The following is a 23,663-nucleotide window of genomic DNA, read 5'->3' as shown; positions in this document are numbered from 1 at the left end:
AGCGAGCGCTCGGCCGGCCTTGTGGGTGTGATAACAGTTATGGTGCACAATTACCTGCTCCGCATCAGCTGAGCTAAGCAGTCCGTAGCAACAGGCTGCTGTTAGATTACTGACGCGGCGGTTGTCCTGTTTGCTCTGCCGTCACGTGTGTACTATCGTGTGTCCATAACACGGGGCTTATCTTTACACTTCCTCGTTTGGTGTGGGGCCAAATAAATAAGCCCCCCCCCCTCTTATCTAACACGCATCCTGCCAGGTAGCCGCGTAGCTGTTACCTAAATTGAAGAGAGCTTTTTTTCCTCCCTTTTTTTTAACATGTTAATGAATGTTGCTAATGCTCCCTGTTCTGGTCTGTTTTGCATCCAGTGTTGTGCTTATCTAAGAGCTTTGTGCGTGTTCTGCTTCCCTGATATGATTCCTTAATATGACATGTGTCACCGGTAGAAATAGCTTCACAAGTCAGCTGGGCATGTGTTGAAAATATGTGCAAGCATCAGATGTTTGATTAGCCTGTTCCGTTGCTGCGTGACCGTGGCTTGAAAGTGATGCAGTTGGGCATCAACTTTAGGCAGTCTAGATATCATTTTATCTTCCTAATTTGCCTTTAATATTGCTGTGGCCTGGACCCGTCCCACACCCGACACTTTTATCCGGCCCACATGCCGTGTGGATATGGCACTTGGGCGGTCCGCTCCTGTTTGCCAGATCTGGGCCAGAACCAAGCCATAGCAATGCCGCAAGTGCCACATATTTGCCAAAGGTGGCCCATATTTGTTTTGGGATATTTGGACCATATTCACCATTTACCACACGGGCCACTTCAGGGTCACATCCATTTTGTCAGGGCCAGAAGAAAGCCATCAGTGCTGCATCATTTCCTGAAGTGGCCCACATCCGCATGCTATCTGGGATCCATGTGTGCAGATTACCTTGTCATGTTTACAACAGACTCACACTCACTGAGGGGCTACAGGCCTCTTGTATGTGTTGTGCTGAAGGATGACTCATTTCCTCTTCTTCATTCATTCATAATTCTGAGAAGATTGTGAAGGGATGTCATGTCACTGGTTAACCAGCTCCCACTCATGACAGCCAAGAGTGAAGGTTGATCCGTCGTAAACAGCAGGCCGTCCCATCAAACCGATCAGCAGCTGTGATGTAAACGGGCATGACCTCTTGTTATCAGCCTCGGTTTCAACTCGCACTATGTATCAGTGACGTAAACGACTGTAATCAGTTTGACGGAAAATACTGATATAGTCTGCGGGGATATATAGCTGTGGATAATTCACTACTGTAATTAATCAGCATGATTGAGAACATATTCACTGCTGAAGGTCTTAACACATGTTCAACTAGAAAGACCTTCATGTCCTCGTTTACCTCCTCCTTTCACTGACAGTCACCTCTGAACTAATGGGTGTATTTCTTTTAGGTAAATTGGGCCATAAGCCGGCACCAATCCCCTCCTACAGCGTTACCAACATGGCAGCAGCTCTTATATTTGTCTCGTTTCTCTTAGGCAGCTTCACCGTAGCACGGCAGGACAGAACCGACTGTGGAAAGTGGGTCATATTTATGTCACAGTGTCTGCAGCTGATGTTGTGTGTGTGCGTGTGTGTGGGTGTTGTGCAAGTGTAGCAGCATGGTCATGATTGTTGCAAGCCACTTCTAGCCCACGAGGGTGAAAGGAGGAAGGGAATTGTAAAAAAAAAAAACCAACAACAACCTCTCATTAGTCCACAGCCCCTCCGCCACAAAGACTCCTGCAGCGCCCTCCCGTGTCCACACACGGTACCTGGCACACCACACTCCCGAGCCAAAACTGCAGAGCATCTGGTGACAGCAGGGGGCCCCAGAGAACTGGTGTGCAGGCCCCTAATGAGGAAACGCACCCTGGCAGCTGTCAACCTTTGGCCCGCCTATGGCTGAAAAAGTATGAAGGCCGTGAGGGTTGTTTGGCCCTGGAGATCCAGCAGCCCAGCTAGGATCTGTGCACCCCACAATAACCCCGATACACACATCTGCCTGCAGCTGGTGGCGGTTGTCACAGAAGCAAAAGAGCAGGACTTACATGTGCCCTTTAATCATATCAGTGCATGTGAGAGAAGAGGGTTGTTGTTGTTGTCGTTGTGTGTGTTTGTGTGGTGACTGATTAGTCGATTATGTGGATGATGGATGGTTTGTAACATTTGGTGTGTTCTCCCTGCGTTCATTGAGACAGTTATAAAACATTCATGTTAATTTGCATGAGCTAAAACCCTTTTTTTGCATCGTGTCTCACTTCCAGGACTGTGGTGCATTCATGCAGCCAGAATGCACGTTGTTCCACAAATGCGTCAGAATGTTGACAGCTGTTATAAGGCGGAGGAAACCTGGCTCTGTAACAGGGAGAATGAAACAAAATAAGAAAGACTACTGCATTAATGCAGCATTAAACATCCCCCCCCCGCCTCTGTCTAGTTATTATCAGCCCCCTGCAGTGCTTGCTGGGAGTTCGGCCCAGGGCCGGTACAGTTGGACTGCTTCCCTATGTGGAAACAGCCCTCTGCCCCCCCACCCCACCCCACCCCAGCCATCCCTGGCACAGGCTGCCGCCTCAGCACAATGGGTGCTGGCATTCTCTGGGTCCTTGTTGGCAAATCCTCCTGAATCATCAGTGGGTTTTCATTTTGGGCCCCTTTTGTTTCTGGGGTTTAGCCCCGTGCCCGCCGACCAGCACCTGCTTCTAGTCGCCTCTCCAGCCCCGGTCCAGCCGCCAGCAAGCATGCTTATGTGCTTATGACGACCGTGCATGAAAGCACACTAAACACACACACACACAAACACACACACAGGGTGGGGATAGATAAACATGCACACACACACTCATGCAGACATAACACACACACACACACACACACACACACACACACACACACACACACACACGAAAAACATATACAGGCAAAAACACAAACACCCCCCTCTAAAAACACACGTACACACACACACACACACACACACACACACACACACACACACACACACACACACACACACACACACACACACACACGGTAGGATAGACACACACACACACACACACACACACACACGGTAGGATAGACATGCACACACACACACACATGGTAGGATAGACATGCACACACACACACACGGTAGGATAGACATGCACACACACACACACACACACACACACAGAGGGTGGGGCTAGATAGACATGCACACACACACACACACACACACACACACACACGGTAGGATAGACATGCACACACACACACACACACACACACACACACACACACACACACACGGTAGGATAGACATGCACACACACACACACACACACACAGAGGGTGGGGCTAGATAGACATGCACACACACACACACACACACGGTAGGATAGACATGCACACACACACACACACGCACACACACACACACACACGGTAGGATAGACATGTACACACACACACACACACATGCAGAGGGTGGGGCTAGATAGACATGCACACACACACACACACACACACTCATGCAGACATAAACACACACACACACACACACACACACACACAGCATCCACCACAGGCTCCGCCCCCATTCAAGTCGACGTTGGAGGTCATCAGGTGGCTTCACGTGGGAAGACAAAAGGATGATACACTATGTTGTGACTCTTCTGGAGTGTTCTTTGTGGCCCATAACAGAGTGCTGTAGGCTTCAGGACCTCTTTCGGCCTCTGTCTGGGGCCACGCGAGGTGACCTGCCGCGCTCCGCACCCCGCAACCAAAACACAGCCTGACATGGCAGAAAGACTCGTTTCCCTTTCTTTTTTCAATTCAGGTTTTTTTAATCCCTGCAGGTTTTATGTTGATGTACACTTCAAGACAAAGCTAGTGTTTTAGCTGTTGTGGAACATGAATAGATAGACAGACAGATAGATAGATATACAGACAGACAGATATACACACAGATAGATAGATAGATAGATAGATAGATAGATAGATAGATAGATAGATAGATAGATAGATAGATAGATAGATAGATAGATAGATAGATAGATAGATAGATAGATAGATAGATAGATGCTTTAATGAATTCAGTTTGACTTTCCATCATGCTCTTTTCAACTGCTTTTTCACTAATTTTGCTGTTGTATAGTTAAACCAGTTAAAAATAGATGTTGAGTTCAGTTTTCTCCTATCATCCCCCCCTCCCCAATTGTACTTGCCCAATTACCCCACTCTTCCGAGCCATCCCGGTCGCTGCTCCGCCCCCTCTGCCGCAGACTACCACATGCCTCCTCCCATACATGTGGAGTCGCCAGTTGCTTCTTTTCACCTGACAGTGAGGAGTTTCACCAGGGGGACGTAGCGCGTGAGAGGATCACGCTATTCCCCCCCCCCCAGCCCCCAACAGGCGCCCCGACCAACCAGAGGAGGCGCTAGTGCAGCGACCAGGACACATACCCACATCCGGCTTCCCACCCGCAGACACGGCCACTTGTGTCTGTAGGGACGCCCGGCCAAGCCGGAGACAACACGGGATTCGAACCGCCGAGCCCCGTGTTGGTGGGCCACGGTATAGACCGGCACGCTGCCCGGACGCCCCTTCGCATGTCGTTTCTACCTGGTGAACAGCGCCACATCTTCACTGATCGCCACGTGTGTCTACATCAGCTGGAAGGTGATGGGGTTGTTCCAGTTGAGTAACTCGGGGGGGGGGGGGGGACAGAAAAAAAGACTCACTCAGATGGAGTTTGCGTACAGCTTTGTTTTTATTCAAAAAGACATTAGTCGTCAAGGGAGAATGAGTGGACGAAGCAGGTGAAGAACGGGTGGTGGTGGTGATTTAGGGTCAAAGGTTGGGTGGTGAATCAGGGGCTCTAAAAGTCCAGGACGCGTCGGAAGGAGCCCACGGTGGGGTGCAGGGCCCCCCACTCGGAGTGCCTGCGGTACTCGCCCCTCTCCAGCAGGTACTGGCGACCCTTGTAGGTGGGGTGCTCATAGAAGACCCAGGCGCCGTCCTGCACGTGGGCAGAGTGCACCTCGCGGAAGCGGAAGCGGTCCTGCAGGGTGGGCATGTCCTCGCAAAACTCCATCATCTGGCCGCTGAAGTCAGGGCGCTCGTAGACGCGGATCCTGTGCATCCCGGAAGTCTTGAACATAAGAAGAGGCATGTGAGTGAAAACTTCATTCATGAGAAATGTTTTGTTATTTGGGAGGTTTTTTTCCCCCCCTTCCTCTCTTTCTCACAATTGTACTTGGCCAATTACCCCACTCTTCCGGGCCGTCCCGGTCACTGCTCCACCCCCTCTCTGCCGATCCGGGAGGGGGGGGGGCTGCACACTACCACATGCCTCCTCTGATACATGTGGAGTCGCCAGCCGCTTCTTTACACCTGACAGTGAGGGGTTTTGCCAGGGGGATGTAGCGCGTGGGAGGGTCACGCGATTCCCCCCAGTTCTCCCTCCCCTCTGAACAGCCGCCTCGACCCACCAGAGGCGGCGCTAGTGCAGCGACCAGGACACACACCCACATCCGGCTTCCCACCCGCAGACACGGCCAATTGTGTCTGTAAGGACGCCCGACCAAGCCGGAGGTAACACGGGGATTCGAACCGGCGATCCCCATGTTGGTAGGCAACGGACTAGACCACCACGCTGCCCGGACGCCCTACATGCATGAGAAATGTTAACTGACACATGCTATGATGAAATAGATAAAGCCAACAGCTACGTCAGACACTAGCCTGATTAGCCTCCTGATTAGCCTCCTACAGGGACTCTGCTAAGCAAGCACCGTCATCTAAACCTACCGCTCTCTACGCCCCACCGGTTATGTCTGAAAATGCTGAGGCCCGTATTAATGCTTGATCGACCCATTCAGTTGTTAATGAGCAACATCCAGGAGAGAAATCAAACATCCGCAACATGTTTTTGTGTTTATATCGACAGCAGTGTGCGCTGGAAAGATACTCTCGGGCACCTGGTGACGCTTTTCACAAGAGAAAAGTGCACTACGCGCAACAAAAGAGACCTCATTTCCGAGATTAGCGGGATTACAAGCTGATATCGAAGTAAGGATGCTAAGGGTCAAAGGTCAAAGCCACAGCATCCAGGCAAAAGTTAGATCTACTCTATATTACTGCATGCCAAGTGTATTTTACGCATGCTAGAGAGATGCCAGATGAACAAAGACGAGTCGGGAAGTCGGTTTTAACACACGTTGCTCAGGGACCTACGTGTCTGATCAGGCGGCAGGAGCGGATGGTGTCGTTGAAGCCGTTCCAGCGCTGGAAGTCGGGGTACTCCCCCCTCATCAGGACGTACTGGTAACCGGTGAAGTTGGGTCTCTCGAAGATCACCCAGGCCCCGCTCTCCACGCGGATGGAGTTGCAGCGGCTGAAGTGGGAGCTGAGCTCGGGGCAGTCGCTGCTGCACTCATAGCAGCGGCCCTGGAAGCTCCTGTCCTCGTAGAAGATGATCTGGGAGGTGGGAGCATAGGGCGTTTAGGGTGAAAGGACCGAACAGATTCGATAAAGACGACCTCTACTGCCGCCACAACCACTTTCCTCTGATGTTTCAGCTCTTACCGGTATTCTGCTATCACTACATTTTCTCATTATTTTTTGGATGTGCAATCACATTGCTTTTAAACAGGATGCACTTTGAGATTTAAGATTGGTGCAAACTGCATAAATACGCCGTTCTTTCTATTATTACAATTACCATGAGTACCACTTTCACTACCAACGTTACTATCGCAGCTCTTCTATCACTTCTGCTGCCGTTGCTACTATTGCAGCTGCAAATATTCACTCTTTTTGGGAAGCCCTTTTCAAAACTGTAAAGGCGTTCTTTGCAAACATCAAAAATTACATTGCACTCTGAAGGAAATGAACATAAAACCACTATATAACATGAAAATGTGGATCTAAATACTGCAAAGGTCTGACTGTTGTAGCGAAATTCAATTTGGAGGACTAAACAAGAATCCACACGTCACGATGATTCGTAAATCCAACCCGAGCCTCAATAAGTGCTTCTAAACCCCAAAGTAAGCCTTTAGGACGAGTCTATAGACGGTCCCGTTGGTTTGGCCTGAAGTATCGGGACCGTCTATATATATATATCAAAGATTAAAGCTTTAAACTGGGAAAACAGACCTGGTGGCACAGCCCCACTGGGACGGGTGTAAAGGCGTGGGCCCTTGCCCCAGCTGGTACCTACCTTTCCCACACGATCCATGATCACAGCCTGTTCAATGATCTGTCCCAGTCAAACTTTAAACCCACTGACACACACCGCACTGCCAGCAGCACGGCCCCCGCCTATATATGAAGCACATTAAAATGCATTGCCCAGTGGAATGATTGACATTCAAATGAGCCCGCCATTAACCACAACACAACAGCTGATGCTGCGTTTGTTCATATACGTGGCTTTTATGCAATGTTTAATGCCCGGTGCACAGAGGCTGACCTGTCAAGCCTCGCCGGTTCCAGAAAAAGATGGCTTTCTCTCACCTGATTAAAGTTGTTGCCAACTTTTGCTGGTAAACGCGGTGGAGAGTCCGGGGGGGGGGGGGGGACAATTAACCTCGAGTCTTCCTGCCTTGTTTGTTTGTGTTTGGCCTCGTGTTGACGAAGCGTTGGCAATTTCTCGAGATGATCTCCTTAGATTGGGTCAAATACATATCTATCCACCCTCGGAGTGCATGAATTTTTACATTTTTGCTGCGTGCACGCTGCAGCGATGCTGCAGACAGCCCAGATCTGCAAAAAGTCCCTGGGCTCATTGTAAACAGGAATGGAGGAGGTGGAAAATCCTCCACTTGGAAATTGCTGAAATGTGCTCTGACAGAGCTGAAGGTCTACCGTTGGGGGAGTTTTACATAATTTAAAGTGCTGAAACTATCTGTCACGCTGACTTTTAGTTAATACCAAGAGTGGAGTTACTCCAAATGATGAGAGAGACACGATCAGGTCCCTAGCGTTCTTTTTTTTTAAGTCAAAACCATATACGAGATTAAAATAAACACTTATACACACCGGCTGAACTGTTGGTGAAGTCACTTACAACAAGGGTGTATATCCACTAATGATAAGTGCTTAAAGCACTGAAATATTCACTTTAAATGAAATGAAATGACATTTCTAAAGTGCATATCCTACACCAGGTTCTTGTTTTCATGGACTGGAATCACGTGCTACTCGTTGTGTTGACTTTTGGGTGACGTTGAATGTGACAGATTTTGCACTCGCACCAACTCTGATTTACCCCGACAGCGTTCAGACCCACACTTCCAGCTTGTACAGCATTGCAAAACAATGCGTGGGCCTTGTGTGTGAATATATTCATGCAAATGAACTATTAATGTCCAAATGAGTGTCATGGAGAAAAAAAAGGCGTTTCTTTGGATTATATTGGATATAAAGGTGTAAAATCCTCGAGAAATGCAAAGCTGAACGTCCTGAAATGTGCACGATCTGAAATGATTTCTCTGCGTCGCCGCATGAAGCCAGATTAAATGTGCCAAGTAAAACGGGTCGGTGAGCACAAACAGGCTCGAAATAAAACACGACCCCCCCCCCCCCAGCGAGTCGCTTATAGGGGTTGAAAATACCATGAAACTTTTCTCGCATTTTAATTCTCCACACCTATATGAGTTGTGTGAGGTGTGACCTCATTCCCATGATTTCCCTCTCCTCTTCCTCGTGTTGCAAATGTGTCTCTAAATCTATATTGGGTTTAGTTTAAAATACTGTGTTGGAAGGAAGCATCAGTATAAAAGACTGAACTGCAGTGTGAAATAATATTTTCCACCCCCCACCCCCCAAAATCAGAGCCACTTAATTGTGGGACACCATTGCTCCTCTTGTGGGCCTGGTTTTCACTGTATTGTGTAATACTGAAGGTGTGAATTCATTTGACTAGTCGCTGTATGTAAATGGACTCATAAAAGAGATAGGAAAGAAACGCCACCGGGACAGAAGAGGAAACAGTAGTTGTTTTGGTTTGTTTTTTGCATCATAACTTTTATTTCATTCAAACAAATCCATACTCTCAGCCCCTGGGGTCAGCGGGCCTAGATCTCCTTGACCAGGCGGATGGAGCCAATGTTGGCCTGCAGCCCGCCCCACTCAGTGAACTTCCTGTACTCGCCCCTCTCCAGCAGGTACTGGCGCCCCCTGTAGTTGGGGTGCTCGTAGAAGACGCAGGCGCCCTCGAACACCTTGCAGGAGTGCACCTCCCGGCTGTGCCAGCGCTCGTGGAGGGCGGGCATGTTGTCGGCCACCTCCATGGAGTGTCCTTCAAAACTGGGCTTCTCCCAAATCTTCAGCCTCCAGGAGGTCCCCACCTGGACCCATGCGAGACAGGTACAAGTGATGAATCACAAATACGGTGCAAATGGATGCCACACACATCGTTTAGTATACCTGAATCTGCAATGTGGCACCAATCAGAAATTGCAGGAATGGTGCTGAAAATTCAAATTATTTGACTGTCAAAACTGAACGTGCTGCAGCCTTTGAGGGAGCAGGTCCGAAAATATGTCCATCAAATCAAATTCCTCAATTTGAAGATACAACACAAACATCTGCACACCGTGCACAACAATTCAATGCTAGCGTATCTGGACAGATTGTACTGGAATGGGCAGGGGCTTTGGACATAATGGTCTTGACTCACATTGCGAATAATGCGGCAGGACTTTATGGAGTCGCTGAAGCCCAGCCAGTGCTGGTAGTCGGGGTACTCTCCCAGGCTCAGCACATACTGATAACCCTGGTAGTTGGGTCTCTCATAGAGCACCCAAAATCCATTCTCTACACGGATGGAGTTACAGTGGCTGAAGTAGGAGTGCAGGTCGCTGGAGTCATTGCTGCACTCGTAGCAGCGGCCCTGGAAGTTTCTGTCCTCGTAGAAGATGATCTGGGAGAAGATAATAATGATAATGCATATAAAGGACACAAGTTACCTTAAAGATGTTGTGCAACACAAGGGGAAATCCACAAATCCAGCTCCCAGGGTGATTTATTGAAGTGGAGATGTACATTTGTACCATGCAAGAGCTCAGCTTGAGTTTTTAAAGTGCAATCAAAAGGCTGTAAACGAGTAATACATGTGTTGTCCATCAATACAGTGCTCGGCTATCACATTTTACACAAGCAGAACTTCATTTTGAGAAGCTTTGAAAAGCTTCGAAATATGATTAAAAGTATATCGGTTCGTCGCTCACTCAAGAACATTTACAAATCTACCCAAAATTTGATGGTCGAGTGCTGTACCGATCAGGCATGTGTCGAAGAACATTAAAATGAGTGTGTTATTTGTTTAATGTGAAGCTTACCTTCTCCATGGTTTGTATCAGTGGGTCTGGTGTGATACATAAAACATTAAAGCAGGCTCCTCCAATATTCTCTTTATACAGAGCAGGAACAATAAAAGCAAGCACATGGTTCCCACAGTTTGAATTGGATAATTCAATCAGCGATTCAAATATTTATCTAGGCTCATCACATTGTTGTGAAGCAGTGAGTCCTGCTATGCCTAAACAATGCAAATGGAAAAGTGCAAAGCATCCCAAACCTACTGGATGAAATACAGCTCGCTGACAAAAACAAGGGCACAGGAGGACATTTGGTTTGATATCAAATACTCCGGGCTGGGTCAAACCCCCGTCATGATCCACGTGACAGGTGAAAGGAGGTCCTTTTGGTTTATTGTCTCAACTTAAGAAGATATGTGAAGCCACCAATGATATAGTACCGTGCAGACTCTGGTTTATAGTGCGGTCAGCTCCCCAGGAGCAGGAGGAGAACCCCAAGGCAGCTACATGGTATATTCACAGATACTGACTCGAGTGTATTTTAACTCTGCAATACATATATCGCCTGTAAAATTGAGCAATGTACTAACTTACTGAGGAGGAAAACTTAAGGAATACGACAATAGATTGTGAGAAAAATTTAAAACCCTCCAAAGTCAACGTCAAGCAACTGTGTTTAAGAAGGGGGGGGTAATCCTAGAACAGGAGGACTGATCTGAGACCAGTTTGACTTAAAATTAACACTCATAAGTTGATGTGGCTGGGTCAATAATGCCATAATAAGTTATACACTTTTCACAACATTCTTGATCATATGAAAATGTACTCAAATCATATCACTGTTGTGCCCATAGGTGCACTGCCACAATTACCTCTGACGCTGGATTTTAGACATACAGAAAAGAATGGAACGACGTTTATATTGAGCACGAGTTTAACCGCGTTTCAGGAATTTAACCCGTCCTGTCAATTTCACAGTGCACCACATCGCAGCTCTTCTGACTGACGAGTGAGTGAATCTGGGTGTGACAAGGGAAGACAAGTCTCAGAGATCACGAGCTATTGCTTACCAAGGCATCAAAAACACACAAGTTCTGTATACTCAGTGTGCTATTTCATTGGAAATGTAATTTCCTAAATGGAAATGATTCTGTCTGGAGGAAATACTCATAATCCATATGATGTGGTGTGTGCCTGGCAAGTCGTAACATTATGCACTGATTCATTTTTTTTCACATTTCAATTCACACAAGACACACAAGTGGTTGTAGGTAGCTTTTAATTGTTAGATAATTGATGTCAGACACTACAAACAGACACTGGAGGCACGTCTCTGCAGAGCCCACGCATTTCCAGGAGACCTGCAAGACCTGCGGTGCAGCCTTCTTGTAGCAGTTCGGTCTTCAGTGCCTTGTGTAGTTACACTTGCTCAGTGACACTTGGGCAGTGACGGTGGCTACTGCCCATCAACCTGCAACCTGTCTGTAAAGAGTTTGCAAACCTTTAGGACAACCTGACCCCTTATTGAATCATGTAATTACAGCTTTGTACATTATTCTTTCACTCACTGACTCACTGACTCACTGAGGCGAGGGGTATCACACAATATTCAGATACGATCAAGTCACTTTCTCCAGTATTATGGTGGGTGACTGCATCTATTCTTTCCAGATAATACCACTCATACTTTTGAAGTAAAAATAATAATTGTTTTCACATATCATCGATGAATCCTGCAACCACTGATGGACCTTGCAATGGTCGGTTTGCATAGCCTACATGTTAAAGTAAGGAAGATTTATTTATACACTGGTCTATAATTATTGATGTCTGTTGGCAGCACACTTCAGGACAAAGCAGCACAAAACAACAGAGGCAAGATTGACATTGACGGTTTGGACAAGGGGACTTGCATAAGAGGCTAGAAACCATCAAAGCGTACATCGACCATTGGATCGACCTCCAACTTGAGGGCCTGAGCGCCCTGCTTCTACATTTAACCACATACAAGTGCAAGTTAGCTGTGAGGAATGGGGATAGAGGTTAAAAAAAAGTGTTAGTAGGATTTTTTAAGCCTTTAAGTAGTTTAGTTTTAGGCAAGATTGAGATGGTTTGGACATGTGTGGAGGGGAGATGCTGGGTATATTGGGAGAAGGATGCTGAATGTGGAGCTGCCAGGGAAGAGGAAAAGAGGAGGGCCAAAGAGGAGGTTTATGGATGTGGTGATGGAGGACATGTAGGTGGCTGGTGTGACAGAGGAAGATGTAGAGGACAGGAAGAGATGGAAACGATGCTCCGCTGTGGTGACCCCTAACGGGGGCAGCCAAAACTAGTAGTAGTAGTAGTAGTAGTGGTAGTAGTAGTAGTAGTAGTAGTAGTAGTAGTAGTAGTAGTAGTAGTTGCAGCACACTTCAGGGCCACCTTTATTGTTGAAAGTATAGAGGTTTTGCATTTAGGCTGCTGTTTCTTTTAAGTCAATGCTCTGGCCTTTTATAATCATGGTGCTTTCAGATTGCTGTGAAACCCCACCTATATAGTATTTATTCTGGACTGTATACATTATGGTAGTGTTTATTTCTTTAGGCCATCATGTTGTTGTCCTATATATTATGCTGTAGTGCATTTTCACACTTAGGAAACCCTCATTAAACAATTAAACACCAGACAAATTGCTGCTTCTTGTTTATTGCTCATCAGTATCAATGTACAGAATGATCTCTCCTCAAGCTCCGGTCGAATGTCGAGGAAGGCCGGAGCCGGGTCAATACTCGGTGATCCTGCGGAAGGAGCCCACGCCGGGTGAAGCTGCACCCCAGTCGTCGTGCTGGCGGTACTCGCCACGCTCCAGGAAGTACTGGTGACCCCTGTAGTTGGGCAGCTCGTAGAAAACCCAGGCGCCGTGAGTGACCACACAGGAGTAAACCTCGCGGAACTTAAAGGAGTCGAACACGGAGGGGCAGTCCTCGGTCCACTCCACCATCTGCCCGCCGAACTCGGGTCGCTCGTACAGTCTCAGCTTCCATCCATCTCCATAAACCTGAACGCACATGACATGGGACAGAAAGACATGACAAAAGGTATAACTGCCATCACACTTGGTCGACACAACATGTCGCACCTTCGTTGCTTCAGAGAGTAACTTCTGGATTATGAGAGGAAATACGAAGTACATTCATCATGTCACGCCTATATCAGGCTCAGTGAACCAATTATAGTGTCTTCCTCTTTAAAAAACTGAAGTGACTTGGTGACATACAGGCCCCCATTGTGGCCTTTTCTTCCTCCCATGTATTTTGTCTGCATGTTTTTTTCTGCTGGCACAAAACTGTTCACATCGCTACTGTGGTGTGCTCTTTTCCACTCCTTCCACTACCCATGGCTCAGTGCAAACAAACGAGCCGGCGTGGCGTCTTACATTCTTCACGGAGCGGCAGGATCTGACGCTGTCGCTGAAGGCCATCCACTGCTGGTTGTCAGTGTACTCGCCGGGGTACAGCACATACTGGTGTCCTTTGTAGTTGGGCTTCTCGTAAATCACCCACACTCCGCTCTCCACCCGGATGGAGTTGCACTGGCTGAAGTATGTGTGCAAGTCGGCGCAGTCGCTGCTGCAGTTGTAGCAGCGACCCTGGAACTTCTTCTCCTCGTAAAACGTAATCTGCAGGAAAAGGCAGAGGGCATGCACACACGAGTCAGCTGCGAAATTAGACCCCAGAAGCGTGAGGGGGTTTGCGCCGTACTCGAGAAAAGAGAAAGCACCCAAACAATTTACAGCTTGGACACATGCATTATCCTATTACTGGAGGTTAGACCTTACCTTCCCCATTTGGATGCCCTGCAAAACTCATTCGTTGCTGCAGCCCGATGAAACTATTTATCCATAAACAAAATGTGCAGAGTGAGGCAAGTCTTTGATACCCAAATGAGGCAGATTTACATATCAGCAAACTGGTTTGGACATGTTTGATTTCTTTTTGTTCGAATCTAATCGTGACTGTGTATCAAAGATTTGCTGGAACAGTGTAGGGGATGTTGCAGTGGAAGTGGAGGGCACCGCTGTTTAGGACCTCTTTTTTTAACTCTGCATTTTGAGGGAAACTCCCTTCTGGAATAGAAGAAAAGGGCCTATAAATATAGGCCGACACAGTGAGTTTTTACAGTGAATCTAGTCAGAGGAGCCTTCACAAAATCTAATACAAACGTTATTTGACTTGGCTGCCCGGTTTTCAAATAATCTCTCCCTTGGCGCGCAAGTCACCACAGACAGATTTCAACAGTGAGCTTGTTTTACCATGGCTAAACTGTGACCGGGGCCACACTGTGACATTCTTCAACCATCGGTATTTGTTTTTCCTCCTGAGATATTCGCCCGTCCTTCAGAAAGCTGCGATATCTTCTTTTATCACAGATAGAAACGACATCAAATGCTTGTTGCACAGATCTGAGGAGTCCCGCTGAGGCAGAACATTATTAAACACAACGTGAACCGGCTTTTGCTTTGGCAATGCCGCATATTTCAAAGTACAACAGGCTCTTGGGGCGGGACAACGCGCAGGGAGGGCTGTGATATGATTGGATGGTGCACAACATTCACGATATTATTGGTTGGAATTTTGTTAGCCCGCCCACTCGGCCTCGGCGAAGCCCTCCCAAGAACTCGGCAGTTTGAGGTGCCGTTCGAGCGAATGGGTTTCGCTGTGAAATAAGTGGAGTTTGTCGGGCACAAGTTGTTGAACAGTTGCATAACATGGCTGCGAAGGGTGGAAAAAAAGGTCAATTTTCATTTCACGTTGTCTTTAACATTTCAAAGCCTGTTCAAGCGCTTGTCTCTGGGTCGTCGTCCCGTTTAAGACGCCGCCATTGTATATCTCAGGAATACAAAGTCAGTCGGACTAGCTAATGTAGCTAATGTAGCTAATGTAGCCGGACAGTTTGAAGTGTCCTCCTCCGCTAATATTGTCTTCGATCGTCGTTGTAAATGTGCGGAGTTCTTCAGCTGTTTTGGTCTGCTTGAGTTGTGTCCTTGTAGTCGCGTCCAACCGTGACCTGGTGACCCCTCTGTTGCCAGGAACGTTGTCGTCCGCCTCCCATAAATAGTTGTCATGGCAACAGAGATTTTATTCCCCCTCAGCCGCGGATCCGTCTTAATGTTTTTGGCGGATGAGACTGTGGCAAGTGAGACTCCCCTCCTTTGCAAACACTCTGACCAAATTAAAAAAAGAAAAGAAAAGAAAAGAGAGAGAGAGAGAGAGAGAGAGAGAGAGAGAGAGAGAGAGAGAGAGAGAGAGAGAACAGCAGAGCACGCAATGCAATGCAATTGCAATTTTATCAGTAATAAAAGTCTGCATACATTTGCTGCAGTCTTTATTTCATCTGCTGTTTATAACTGTTGTTTTTCCTCTCCTCTGAGAGATTCGTAACAATGCTATAGACCAGGATGGATACTTTCCCTACGTACAATAGCAATAAACAATCCCTCTGTTTGTAGCTGCCATGGGCATAAAAGTTACAGCACTGGGGATTCTGCTTATTCATCAGGTTGAGGAATTTGAATAACAAAAGCCATCTCGAAGCATATATAAAAGCTACCATGAACCATTGGAACTATTGGACTCATTCCCAGAACAGCATCCAACATGGGCAAGGTACAGAGTTTTCCAATGGACAGTTGGTATTTTCTCATTTGTCTTTGATTCGTGCAGGGCATTTGCTGTAGTTTGGAAAAGCTAATGCATCTATATTTCATTTCTTTTCCACTGACACTTGAACCTTTTCTGACTGTTCCTAAAATAGTTTATGTTTTTTTGGTTTAGTGAAGCCAGCAAGCAAATCTAGATCTTAATGTCGAGGTTTGAAAAGTGAATGCCAAAATAGCAGATAGATGAACCTGTCTGTGTATCTATCTAATTTGTTCATTTGTGCTACATTTGGTTTCCTCAGATAATCTTCTTCGAGGACAGGAACTTCCAGGGTCGCACTTATGAGACCAGTTGCGACTGCCCTGAGCTGACCTCCTACCTGAGCAGGTGCAACTCCTGCAGGGTGGAGAGCGGCTGCTTCATGATCTACGACAGGCCCAACTACACTGGAAACCAGTACTTTCTGAGGACTGGCGAGTTCTCTGACTTCCAGTGCATGGGCATGGCCAACTCCATCAACTCCTGTCGTCTGATCCCTTATGTAAGATCACTCATTTTCCAGTGAATTCATCGCATTTTTTGGCGATCTTAACCACGTTGATATCACTGGCAGCCCACTGCAGAAATGTAACATCATAGTTATATGTCGGTTTGTTTCGCTCAACAGCACCAGGGGTCTTTCAGGATGCAGGTGTATGAGAGGGAGAACTTTGAAGGCCAGATGAACGAGCTGACCGACGACTGCGAGTCTGTCCAGGAACGTCACCGCATGTCCGACTGCCAGTCCTGCAACGTGATGGACGGCCACTGGCTGATCTATGAGCAGCCCAACTACAGAGGCAGGATGCTGTACCTGAGGCCCGGAGAGTACAGGAACCTCAGGGAGATGGGCATGGGCAACGTGATGAGGTTCAGCTCTATGAGGCGCATCATGGATTCCTGTGAGAGTCGCCGCCATTGATGTCAAACCAATATGTTATCTAGGACTACAATATTTGCAACTCATTACTGAGATGTATCTTTCATTGTATATTTTTGAGGGTACCATGGAGAAATTCTCAAAATAAAAAATTTAATTGCAAGTCACACAGTGCTGTGGAATCCTTTGTTCAACCTCATCGTCTCTGCCAAACACTCAGCTGCCCAGCGGGTAAAATAATAATAATAATAATGACTGCTGGGATAGGCTCCAGCATCCCCACGACCTTGGGTAGGATAAGCGGTTTGGATAATGGATGGTTAATAATATTAATAATAATAATAATAATAATGGCTGCTGCAAAGACTGCTGGGATAGGCTCCAGCATCCCCATGACCTTGGGTAGGATAAGCGGTTTGGATAATGGATGGTTAATAATATTAATAATAATAATAATAATAATGGCTGCTGCAAAGACTGCTGGGATAGGCTCCAGCATCCCCATGACCTTGGGCAGGATAAGTGGCTTAGATAATGAATGGCTGATAATAATAATAACAAAAATAATAATGATAATAATGGATTACATTTATATAGTGCTTTATCTAGACACCCAGAGTGCTTCACAGAGAAGGAGGGAAATTCACCTCAACCAACACCAATGTGTTGCACCCACCTGGCTTGCAGATGTTGCAGATGTCCTTGAAACTGAAAAGTACTTCCATGCAAGTAAGGGACTCTGTAAAAAGTGTTTGCATGCATGCAGTGAATCAGAATTTCAGCCTTAGCTTTCAAATATAAACACAGTTTGTCCCTGGATCCACTTCCCCAGGTTTACATATAGTTTAAATAGTTGTTGGCCCAGTCAAGTCAACTCAAGGCAACTTTATTTGTATAGCCCAATATCACAAGTTACAAATTTGCCTCAGTGGGCTTTGCAGCAACACAACATCCTGTGGTTAGTAATGTCCCCTCACAGCAAGAAGGTCCTGGGTTCGAACCCCAGGCCGTCTCAGGTCCTTTCTGTGTGGCGTTTGCATGTTCTCCCCGTATCTGTGTGAGTTTCCTCCGGGTGCTCCGGTTTCCTCCCACCACCAAAAAGACATTTATGTTAGGGTTAATACTCCTGTCTGTGCCCCTGAGCAAGGCACTGGAAAGAAGAACTGGGGTTGGTCCCCGGGTGCTGCAGCTGCCCACTGCTCCTCTACAATAGGATGGGTTCAACGAAACGCAGAGAACAAATTCGTTGTGAGAATACAATGTAAAAATAAAGTGGCTTTCATTTCATAGTTTACATCGTTAACAGATTTGTTTTCACCTTTTTGCAACCAAACCACCATTATTACATTAATTTAACATCCGGGCAAAAACTCGGCTGTGTTTACTGTTTTTTAGACAATACCCAAAAGCAGTTTGTTGAGTTTCATGGGTTTTTTTTTTTAATATAGTTTGAATATTTGTTAGTTCGCCTTTGCCTTCACAGCTCAGTACCTTTTTTGGAACGGTGGAGCAGCAGCAGAAGTGTGCATCATATCTCTCTAAGACATAAATGATGGAAGTGCAGGTTACCACATGAAGGCCTGGGAAAGGAAAGTCTTTAAGATGAGTTGCATGATATAAAATTCAACTTGATTGATGGATAGCTGATTTAAATTCCTTTTTTTAGAGAGAGATTCTTTACATTACAGGGACCTGGACTATATAAGGCAAGGTGAGAATAGTTTGCTGTTTTACACTACAAAAGCTTTTCCCTATTTCCATAGCTATCAAGACAGACTTCAACTAACAACAGCTTAACTCTTATTTTTGCCTTGTCTGGTTTTATCTTCTTCTTTTTTGTGAAGCACATTGTAACACTGTTTTAGAAAAGTGCTATAATAAATACAATTATTATTGTTGTTGTTGTTGCTGTTGGTGTTGTGTTGTAACTCAGAAGTGGCTACAGAAAAATAATGCCTAAAAATAATATATGAAGCCTATTAAAATGTATGTTATAAAAATGACACAGAAATTACTCAAAATATCAACATATAGGAAGGAATGGAGCCATGGCATGTCACATACTGGGTTTTCGTGACAGTGAGGCCGTTTCAGAAGGATGCACGTGGCGTGATTAGGGTTCGTGTTAGGTTCGACAACACTCAGCCCTCAGTCACTTTTGGGTGAATCGGTGTCAGTTATAATCAGTTATCATGTAATCTGAATAAAAAAGTAAGGAGGCATCAGAAAATGTTGAAATTCAAAGTAGCTTTATTGATGTACCCAGAAAACACTGCTGGAACTAACAGGAGTCCATGATGCGCTTCATGGAGCTGAACCTCATCATGTTGCCCATGCCCATCTCCCTGAGGTTCCTGTACTCTCCGGGCTTCAGGTACATCATCTTGCCTCTGTAGTTGGGCTGCTCAAAGATCAGCCAGTGGCCGTCCATCACGTTGCAGGACTGGCAGTCGGACATGCGGTAGCGCTCCTGGAGAGACTCGCAGTCGTCGACCAGCTCGTGCATCTGGCCGCCGAAGTTCTCCCTCTCGTAGATCCTCATCTTGTAAGGTCCCCTGTGCTGTTGGTTTAAAAACCACCGAGAAACACATGTATGGGGCGTTTTTGAGAAGTTTCTCTGATAACACTTTTAACATGAGAGCGGGAATCTGGTGCACCTCAGGAATGGTATTTCTGTTGCATTAGCCAAGACAGTGCAAACAACGGACCTTCACTGAGGCTCGGAGCAGGGTAGTTACATGCAAACGGCTGCCCTTTACACTCGCCACTCGCTTTCATGTCGAGTACATCACATTATGTTGCTCTAAATTGATTGACCGATTAATTGATGGGTTGGCTGACGTACCATGGGGATGTTGCGGCAGGAACGGATGCAGTCGCTCATGGTCATGCCCATCAGTCGCTGGTTGTCGGGGTACTCTCCTCTCCTCACCAGCATCTGGTGGCCCATGAAGTTGGGCCTCTCGTACACCATGAAGCAGCCGCTCTCCACCCTGCAGGAGTTGCACCTGCTCAGGAAGGAGGTCAGCTCAGGACAGTCGCTGCTGGTCTCATAGGAACGACCCTGGAAGTTCCTGTCCTCGTAGAAGATGATCTGCAAAAAAACAGGGCAAACCCGACCTCATCAGTGAATTACCCCATTAGAACTAAGACGGGAGGCTATTTTGACTCCTCGTTCCCTTATTTTATTTATCTTGGTCAAAGAAAATTCATGACTTTGACACTTCTATCATTTCTATTTTATATATATATATATATTTTTTTTTAATTTTCTTTGTGTATCTGCGATTTTACTTTGGTAGACCACTTCAGAGTGCAAGAGACTATTAAATGTCAGTAAATATATTACCTTTAACTTTACACTTTAGGGAGAATACGATGAATGTTCCACTTACCCTGCCCATGGTCATGATGATAGTGAATGAAATCCAGATGCAATGCTACAACATCGGCCCTTTACCCTATTTATACATTGCTCGGCCTGGCGATAGTACTGTATGTCCACGTGTATTGTGCTGAATCCTGTGAGTCATCAGTCTATATTGCGGGCCAGTGCACAACCATAGGGTGGCATACTTCACTCTATGTCACAATTTGGATCTGTCATTCGTCAGTCACATTAACAGGTTTAATGTTTGTGTTTCCAGTGAGTTCATTTCGCATCTTTTCCCATTTGACTATCATCTGTCCACTCCTCTGTGAAAATCTGCACAGCAAATGCAGTGCAGTGATGGCCGAATGGGGCTGAGTGACATAAGGGTGAAAACTGAACTCGGCTGTGACAGTGAAAGCATTCAATAAACTGTGTGGTATTTACATACGCATGGGTAGTACACAGTGCAGTGTATTTGAAGGAATGAGAAAATGTGATTTGGACCAATATCACTAAATCATTTGAGCAGTATAAGTTACATATAGTGAGCATTGTGAGGAAACCATGATCGCTTCTGGCATGACCTGGGGGGTGGGGGTAGGGGTGAGGGGGTGCAGGTGGGTGTTGGGTTTGACAATGGGGGATGGGGCCATTTCACTGTCACAACCTCTCTAAACTACATTCAACATACAATAATAACTATTGAGGCCCACTTTGGGAAAAAAAATGAATGCGGGGACCACGTGGGCCTTGTGATGACTCATGCGGTTTCACACAAAGGTGCGTAAGGTGGTCTGTGGGGAGGTAGGCAATATAAAAGTAGCCCCTGGGTTGGCAACTGACATACCATCTCATCTGGTCATCTCCAACCACCTAAACCGTCATCATGGGCAGGGTAATAACTCATTTTCTTTCCTAGATTTAAAAAAAAAAAGATTTAAATAATTATTTGCTTCTTTTTATTTAATATTTTATATATTTAATGTATGTATATTTAATATATGTTTTAAAATTTGATCCATGTAGTGCTTTCGTTTTTACTTTACAGTTCACTTTGCAACTAACTGGATATTAATCACAGCGTTTATCGGATGCCGTTTTTACAAATTGATCAACAGGATCCTGATACTGAGTTGGATTATGCTAGAACAGCCTTGACAACTCTTCTACAAAAGCACAGCTTGTTGAATGTGTTTATCTAAATAAGCACTATGTTCTGGTGTAGTGAAAAGTTCAGTCAGGCCAAAGTCCAGTCTTCCATGTTCATGAAGGCCTTTCCCTTTCCTGAAACCGATTGCTAGCTAGATGATGACGTGGCTCTTCTTCGTTGCAGATCATCTTTTACGAGGAGAAGAACTTCCAGGGTCGTTCTTACGACTGCAGCACCGACTGCGTCGACCTCACCATTCACCTGAGCCGCTGCGGCTCCTGCAGGGTGGAGAATGGCTGCTTTGTGGTGTACGACCGCTCCAACTTCATTGGAAACCAGAACTTCCTGAGGAGAGGAGAGTACGCTGATGTGCAGCGCATGGGCACCATGATGGGCATGGGTGTTCTGGACACCATCCGCTCCTGTCGTATGATTCCCATGGTGAGACATGTGTGGTTGAATGCTTATTAATCGAGTTGTCATTGAGTTCTGCGAGTTTTTCTGGAACACTGTGGTTCTCAACTTGTCGTGGCGTTGCTCCCAACAGCACAGGGGACAGTTCAGGATCAGGATCTACGAGAGGGAGAACTTCGGAGGCCAGGTCCATGAGCTGATGGACGACTGCGAGTCTCTCCTGGAACGCTACCGCATGACCGACTGCCAGTCTTGCAATGTGATGGAGGGCCACTGGCTGATGTTTGAGCAGCCCAACTTCAGAGGCAGGATGATGTACGTCAGGCCCGGCGAGTACAGGAGCATGAGGGACATGGGAATGACCACCCTGATGAAAGTCAGCTCCATCAGACGTATCATGGACATCTGCTAAAGCAATCTTAACCGTTCAGTACTGTTCAAAAATAAAGATTGTGTTTTGAAGTATTCTCTTACTTTGTGTCTGTTATTCCTTGACTTAGATATGTTATGTGTGAGGGCCCGGTCTTAAAAGCTTGTGTTTGATAGCATAGTTCATGAGAGGCGGGTTAAGGTTGGGATTATTTTCGTTTCTGGACATCAAACTTTTAGAAGAGAACATATTGTCTTTGCTTTTGTTTCCAAGCACGTTCTTCCTTGTAATCTGATTGAAGGAGAACATCTCCATCATCAGTTCAGTACAGACGAATGGGGTCCTGAGCTACTGGCCCTTAAGATTAAAGGACTCCTAAACCACAGTGCAGTTTAGATTTGCTGAACAGTGTATTTAAAATGTTTGTGATCCCTGATTTGGGCACTTGTGTATTTGTTTGACACAACAGGCAGTGACCAAAAATGTTGCTGCACTGGTGTCAGTTTAGCGATTTACCCCTTTCCTTTTAAGGAAAATGTTCTGTTAAAAAGTTGACAAAATTTCAATTCAGTAGGCCGACGTAACAAAAACCGAGGAGGGCAAATGAAACGACCTTTATGTGGTCTCAGTCTCCCATATGATGGGTTCGAACATGCTGCAATCATGGGAACCATTTTTTCCATTTTCCGTGTGTACTTTATCACAAACAGGAGCCTCAAACACCTTCATCTTCTGCCATTTCACACCCCTCCCTACTGACTGGGAGCTCTGCCACCACTTCTAACCACTCAAATCCAAACTGAGAAATCATAACCTTTGGGCGTCCGGGCGGCGTAGCGGTCTGTTCCGTTGCCTACCAATACGGGGATTGCCGGTTCAAATCCCCGTGTTGCCTCCGGCTTGGTCGGACAGTCACAATTGGCCGTGTCTGCGGGTGGGAAGCTAAATGTGGGTATGTGTCCTGGTCACGGCATTAGGCCACTAGCGCCTCCTCTGGTTGGTCGCGGCGCCTGTTCGAGGGGGAGGGGAAACTGGGGGCAATAGCGTGATCCTCCCACATGCTACGTCCCCTTGGTGAAACTTCACTGTCAGGTGAAAAGAAGCGGCTGGCGACTCCACATGTATTGGAGGAGGCATGTGGTAGTCTGCAGCCCGGGACGGCTCAGAAGAGTGTGGTTAATGGCCGGATACAATCCAAAATAAATAAATAAACCATAACCTTTACCAAATGAGAATATTTCACGCAAGGATATTATTCTCATTAAGTAAAAGTTTAAGGAATGTTTTATATCAAAACAACTAAAACGTGCCGACTCTGTTGGACATCTCTTTGATTTGAGTGGTTTCTCTCATTGATTACTCGATAGAGATTTCATCCTCAGCCCTCTTCTGCAAAATATAAATCAATAAACGCTATACAATGAATAAATGACACGTGCTCATTTGTCTGATTCTTGA

General features: G+C 46.2%; 5 protein-coding genes across 8 annotated transcripts; 1 reads left to right on the top strand and 4 right to left on the bottom strand.

The window, feature by feature from the left end:
• Positions 1–4,891: 4,891 nt before the first annotated feature.
• LOC130131545 (gamma-crystallin M2-like) lies at positions 4,892–7,267 on the bottom strand. The gene is made up of 3 exons (XM_056301276.1): positions 7,238–7,267; positions 6,250–6,492; positions 4,892–5,164 (listed from the first exon to the last, which is right to left on the bottom strand). The coding sequence occupies exons 1-3, from the start codon at positions 7,253–7,255 to the stop codon at positions 4,892–4,894; spliced, it is 534 nt and encodes a 177-aa protein (XP_056157251.1). The 5' UTR covers positions 7,256–7,267.
• A 1,828-nt stretch (positions 7,268–9,095) lies between these two features.
• On the bottom strand, positions 9,096–10,370 carry LOC130131413 (gamma-crystallin S-1-like). Its single transcript, XM_056301090.1, has 3 exons — positions 10,362–10,370; positions 9,701–9,949; positions 9,096–9,368 (listed from the first exon to the last, which is right to left on the bottom strand). Exons 1-3 carry the CDS (start codon positions 10,368–10,370, stop codon positions 9,096–9,098), a joined length of 531 nt encoding a protein of 176 aa, XP_056157065.1.
• Positions 10,371–13,018: 2,648 nt separating this feature from the next.
• LOC130131535 (gamma-crystallin M2-like) lies at positions 13,019–14,174 on the bottom strand. Of its 4 annotated transcripts, none has more exons than XM_056301256.1 (3): positions 14,158–14,174; positions 13,732–13,998; positions 13,019–13,356 (listed from the first exon to the last, which is right to left on the bottom strand). In XM_056301256.1, the coding sequence occupies exons 1-3, from the start codon at positions 14,164–14,166 to the stop codon at positions 13,102–13,104; spliced, it is 531 nt and encodes a 176-aa protein (XP_056157231.1). In that variant the 5' UTR covers positions 14,167–14,174; the 3' UTR covers positions 13,019–13,101. The 4 variants fall into 4 exon arrangements, with proteins under 4 accessions (XP_056157231.1, XP_056157234.1, XP_056157230.1 ...); XM_056301259.1 differs by having other exon boundaries at positions 13,019–13,367; positions 13,749–13,998; XM_056301255.1 differs by having other exon boundaries at positions 13,019–13,377; positions 13,756–13,998.
• A 1,802-nt stretch (positions 14,175–15,976) lies between these two features.
• LOC130131412 (very large A-kinase anchor protein-like) lies at positions 15,977–22,247 on the top strand. The gene is made up of 8 exons (XM_056301089.1): positions 15,977–15,985; positions 16,281–16,520; positions 16,647–16,920; positions 17,020–17,129; positions 19,187–19,272; positions 19,834–19,921; positions 21,584–21,862; positions 21,969–22,247. Exons 1-8 carry the CDS (start codon positions 15,977–15,979, stop codon positions 22,245–22,247), a joined length of 1,365 nt encoding a protein of 454 aa, XP_056157064.1.
• On the bottom strand, positions 19,180–20,308 carry LOC130131538 (gamma-crystallin M3-like). Its single transcript, XM_056301267.1, has 3 exons — positions 20,294–20,308; positions 19,744–19,992; positions 19,180–19,458 (listed from the first exon to the last, which is right to left on the bottom strand). The coding sequence occupies exons 1-3, from the start codon at positions 20,306–20,308 to the stop codon at positions 19,180–19,182; spliced, it is 543 nt and encodes a 180-aa protein (XP_056157242.1).
• Positions 22,248–23,663: the final 1,416 nt, after the last annotated feature.

The sequence above is a fragment of the Lampris incognitus genome, chromosome 21 (assembly GCF_029633865.1).
Source record: "Lampris incognitus isolate fLamInc1 chromosome 21, fLamInc1.hap2, whole genome shotgun sequence".
Taxonomy (NCBI): Eukaryota; Metazoa; Chordata; class Actinopteri; order Lampriformes; family Lampridae; genus Lampris; species Lampris incognitus.
This window is presented reverse-complemented; position numbering and strand designations above follow the sequence as displayed.

Excerpts from the sequence above, each read along its gene's own strand:
- LOC130131538 (XM_056301267.1), bottom strand. Across the intron at positions 19,459-19,743 it reads CCTGCCGCAACATCCCCATG|CACAGGGGACCTTACAAGAT; the intron begins GTACGTCAGCCA and ends TTAAACCAACAG.
- LOC130131545 (XM_056301276.1), bottom strand. Across the intron at positions 5,165-6,249 it reads CCTGCCGCCTGATCAGACAC|ACTTCCGGGATGCACAGGAT; the intron begins GTAGGTCCCTGA and ends CTTATGTTCAAG.
- LOC130131535 (XM_056301256.1), bottom strand. Across the intron at positions 13,357-13,731 it reads GACGCCACGCCGGCTCGTTT|CTGAGACTGTACGAGCGACC; the intron begins GTTTGCACTGAG and ends GATGGATGGAAG.
- LOC130131412 (XM_056301089.1), top strand. Across the intron at positions 16,521-16,646 it reads CCTGTCGTCTGATCCCTTAT|CACCAGGGGTCTTTCAGGAT; the intron begins GTAAGATCACTC and ends TTCGCTCAACAG. Across the intron at positions 16,921-17,019 it reads GAGGCGCATCATGGATTCCT|GGTACCATGGAGAAATTCTC; the intron begins GTGAGAGTCGCC and ends TATATTTTTGAG.
- LOC130131413 (XM_056301090.1), bottom strand. Across the intron at positions 9,369-9,700 it reads CCTGCCGCATTATTCGCAAT|GTGGGGACCTCCTGGAGGCT; the intron begins GTGAGTCAAGAC and ends GCATGGGTCCAG.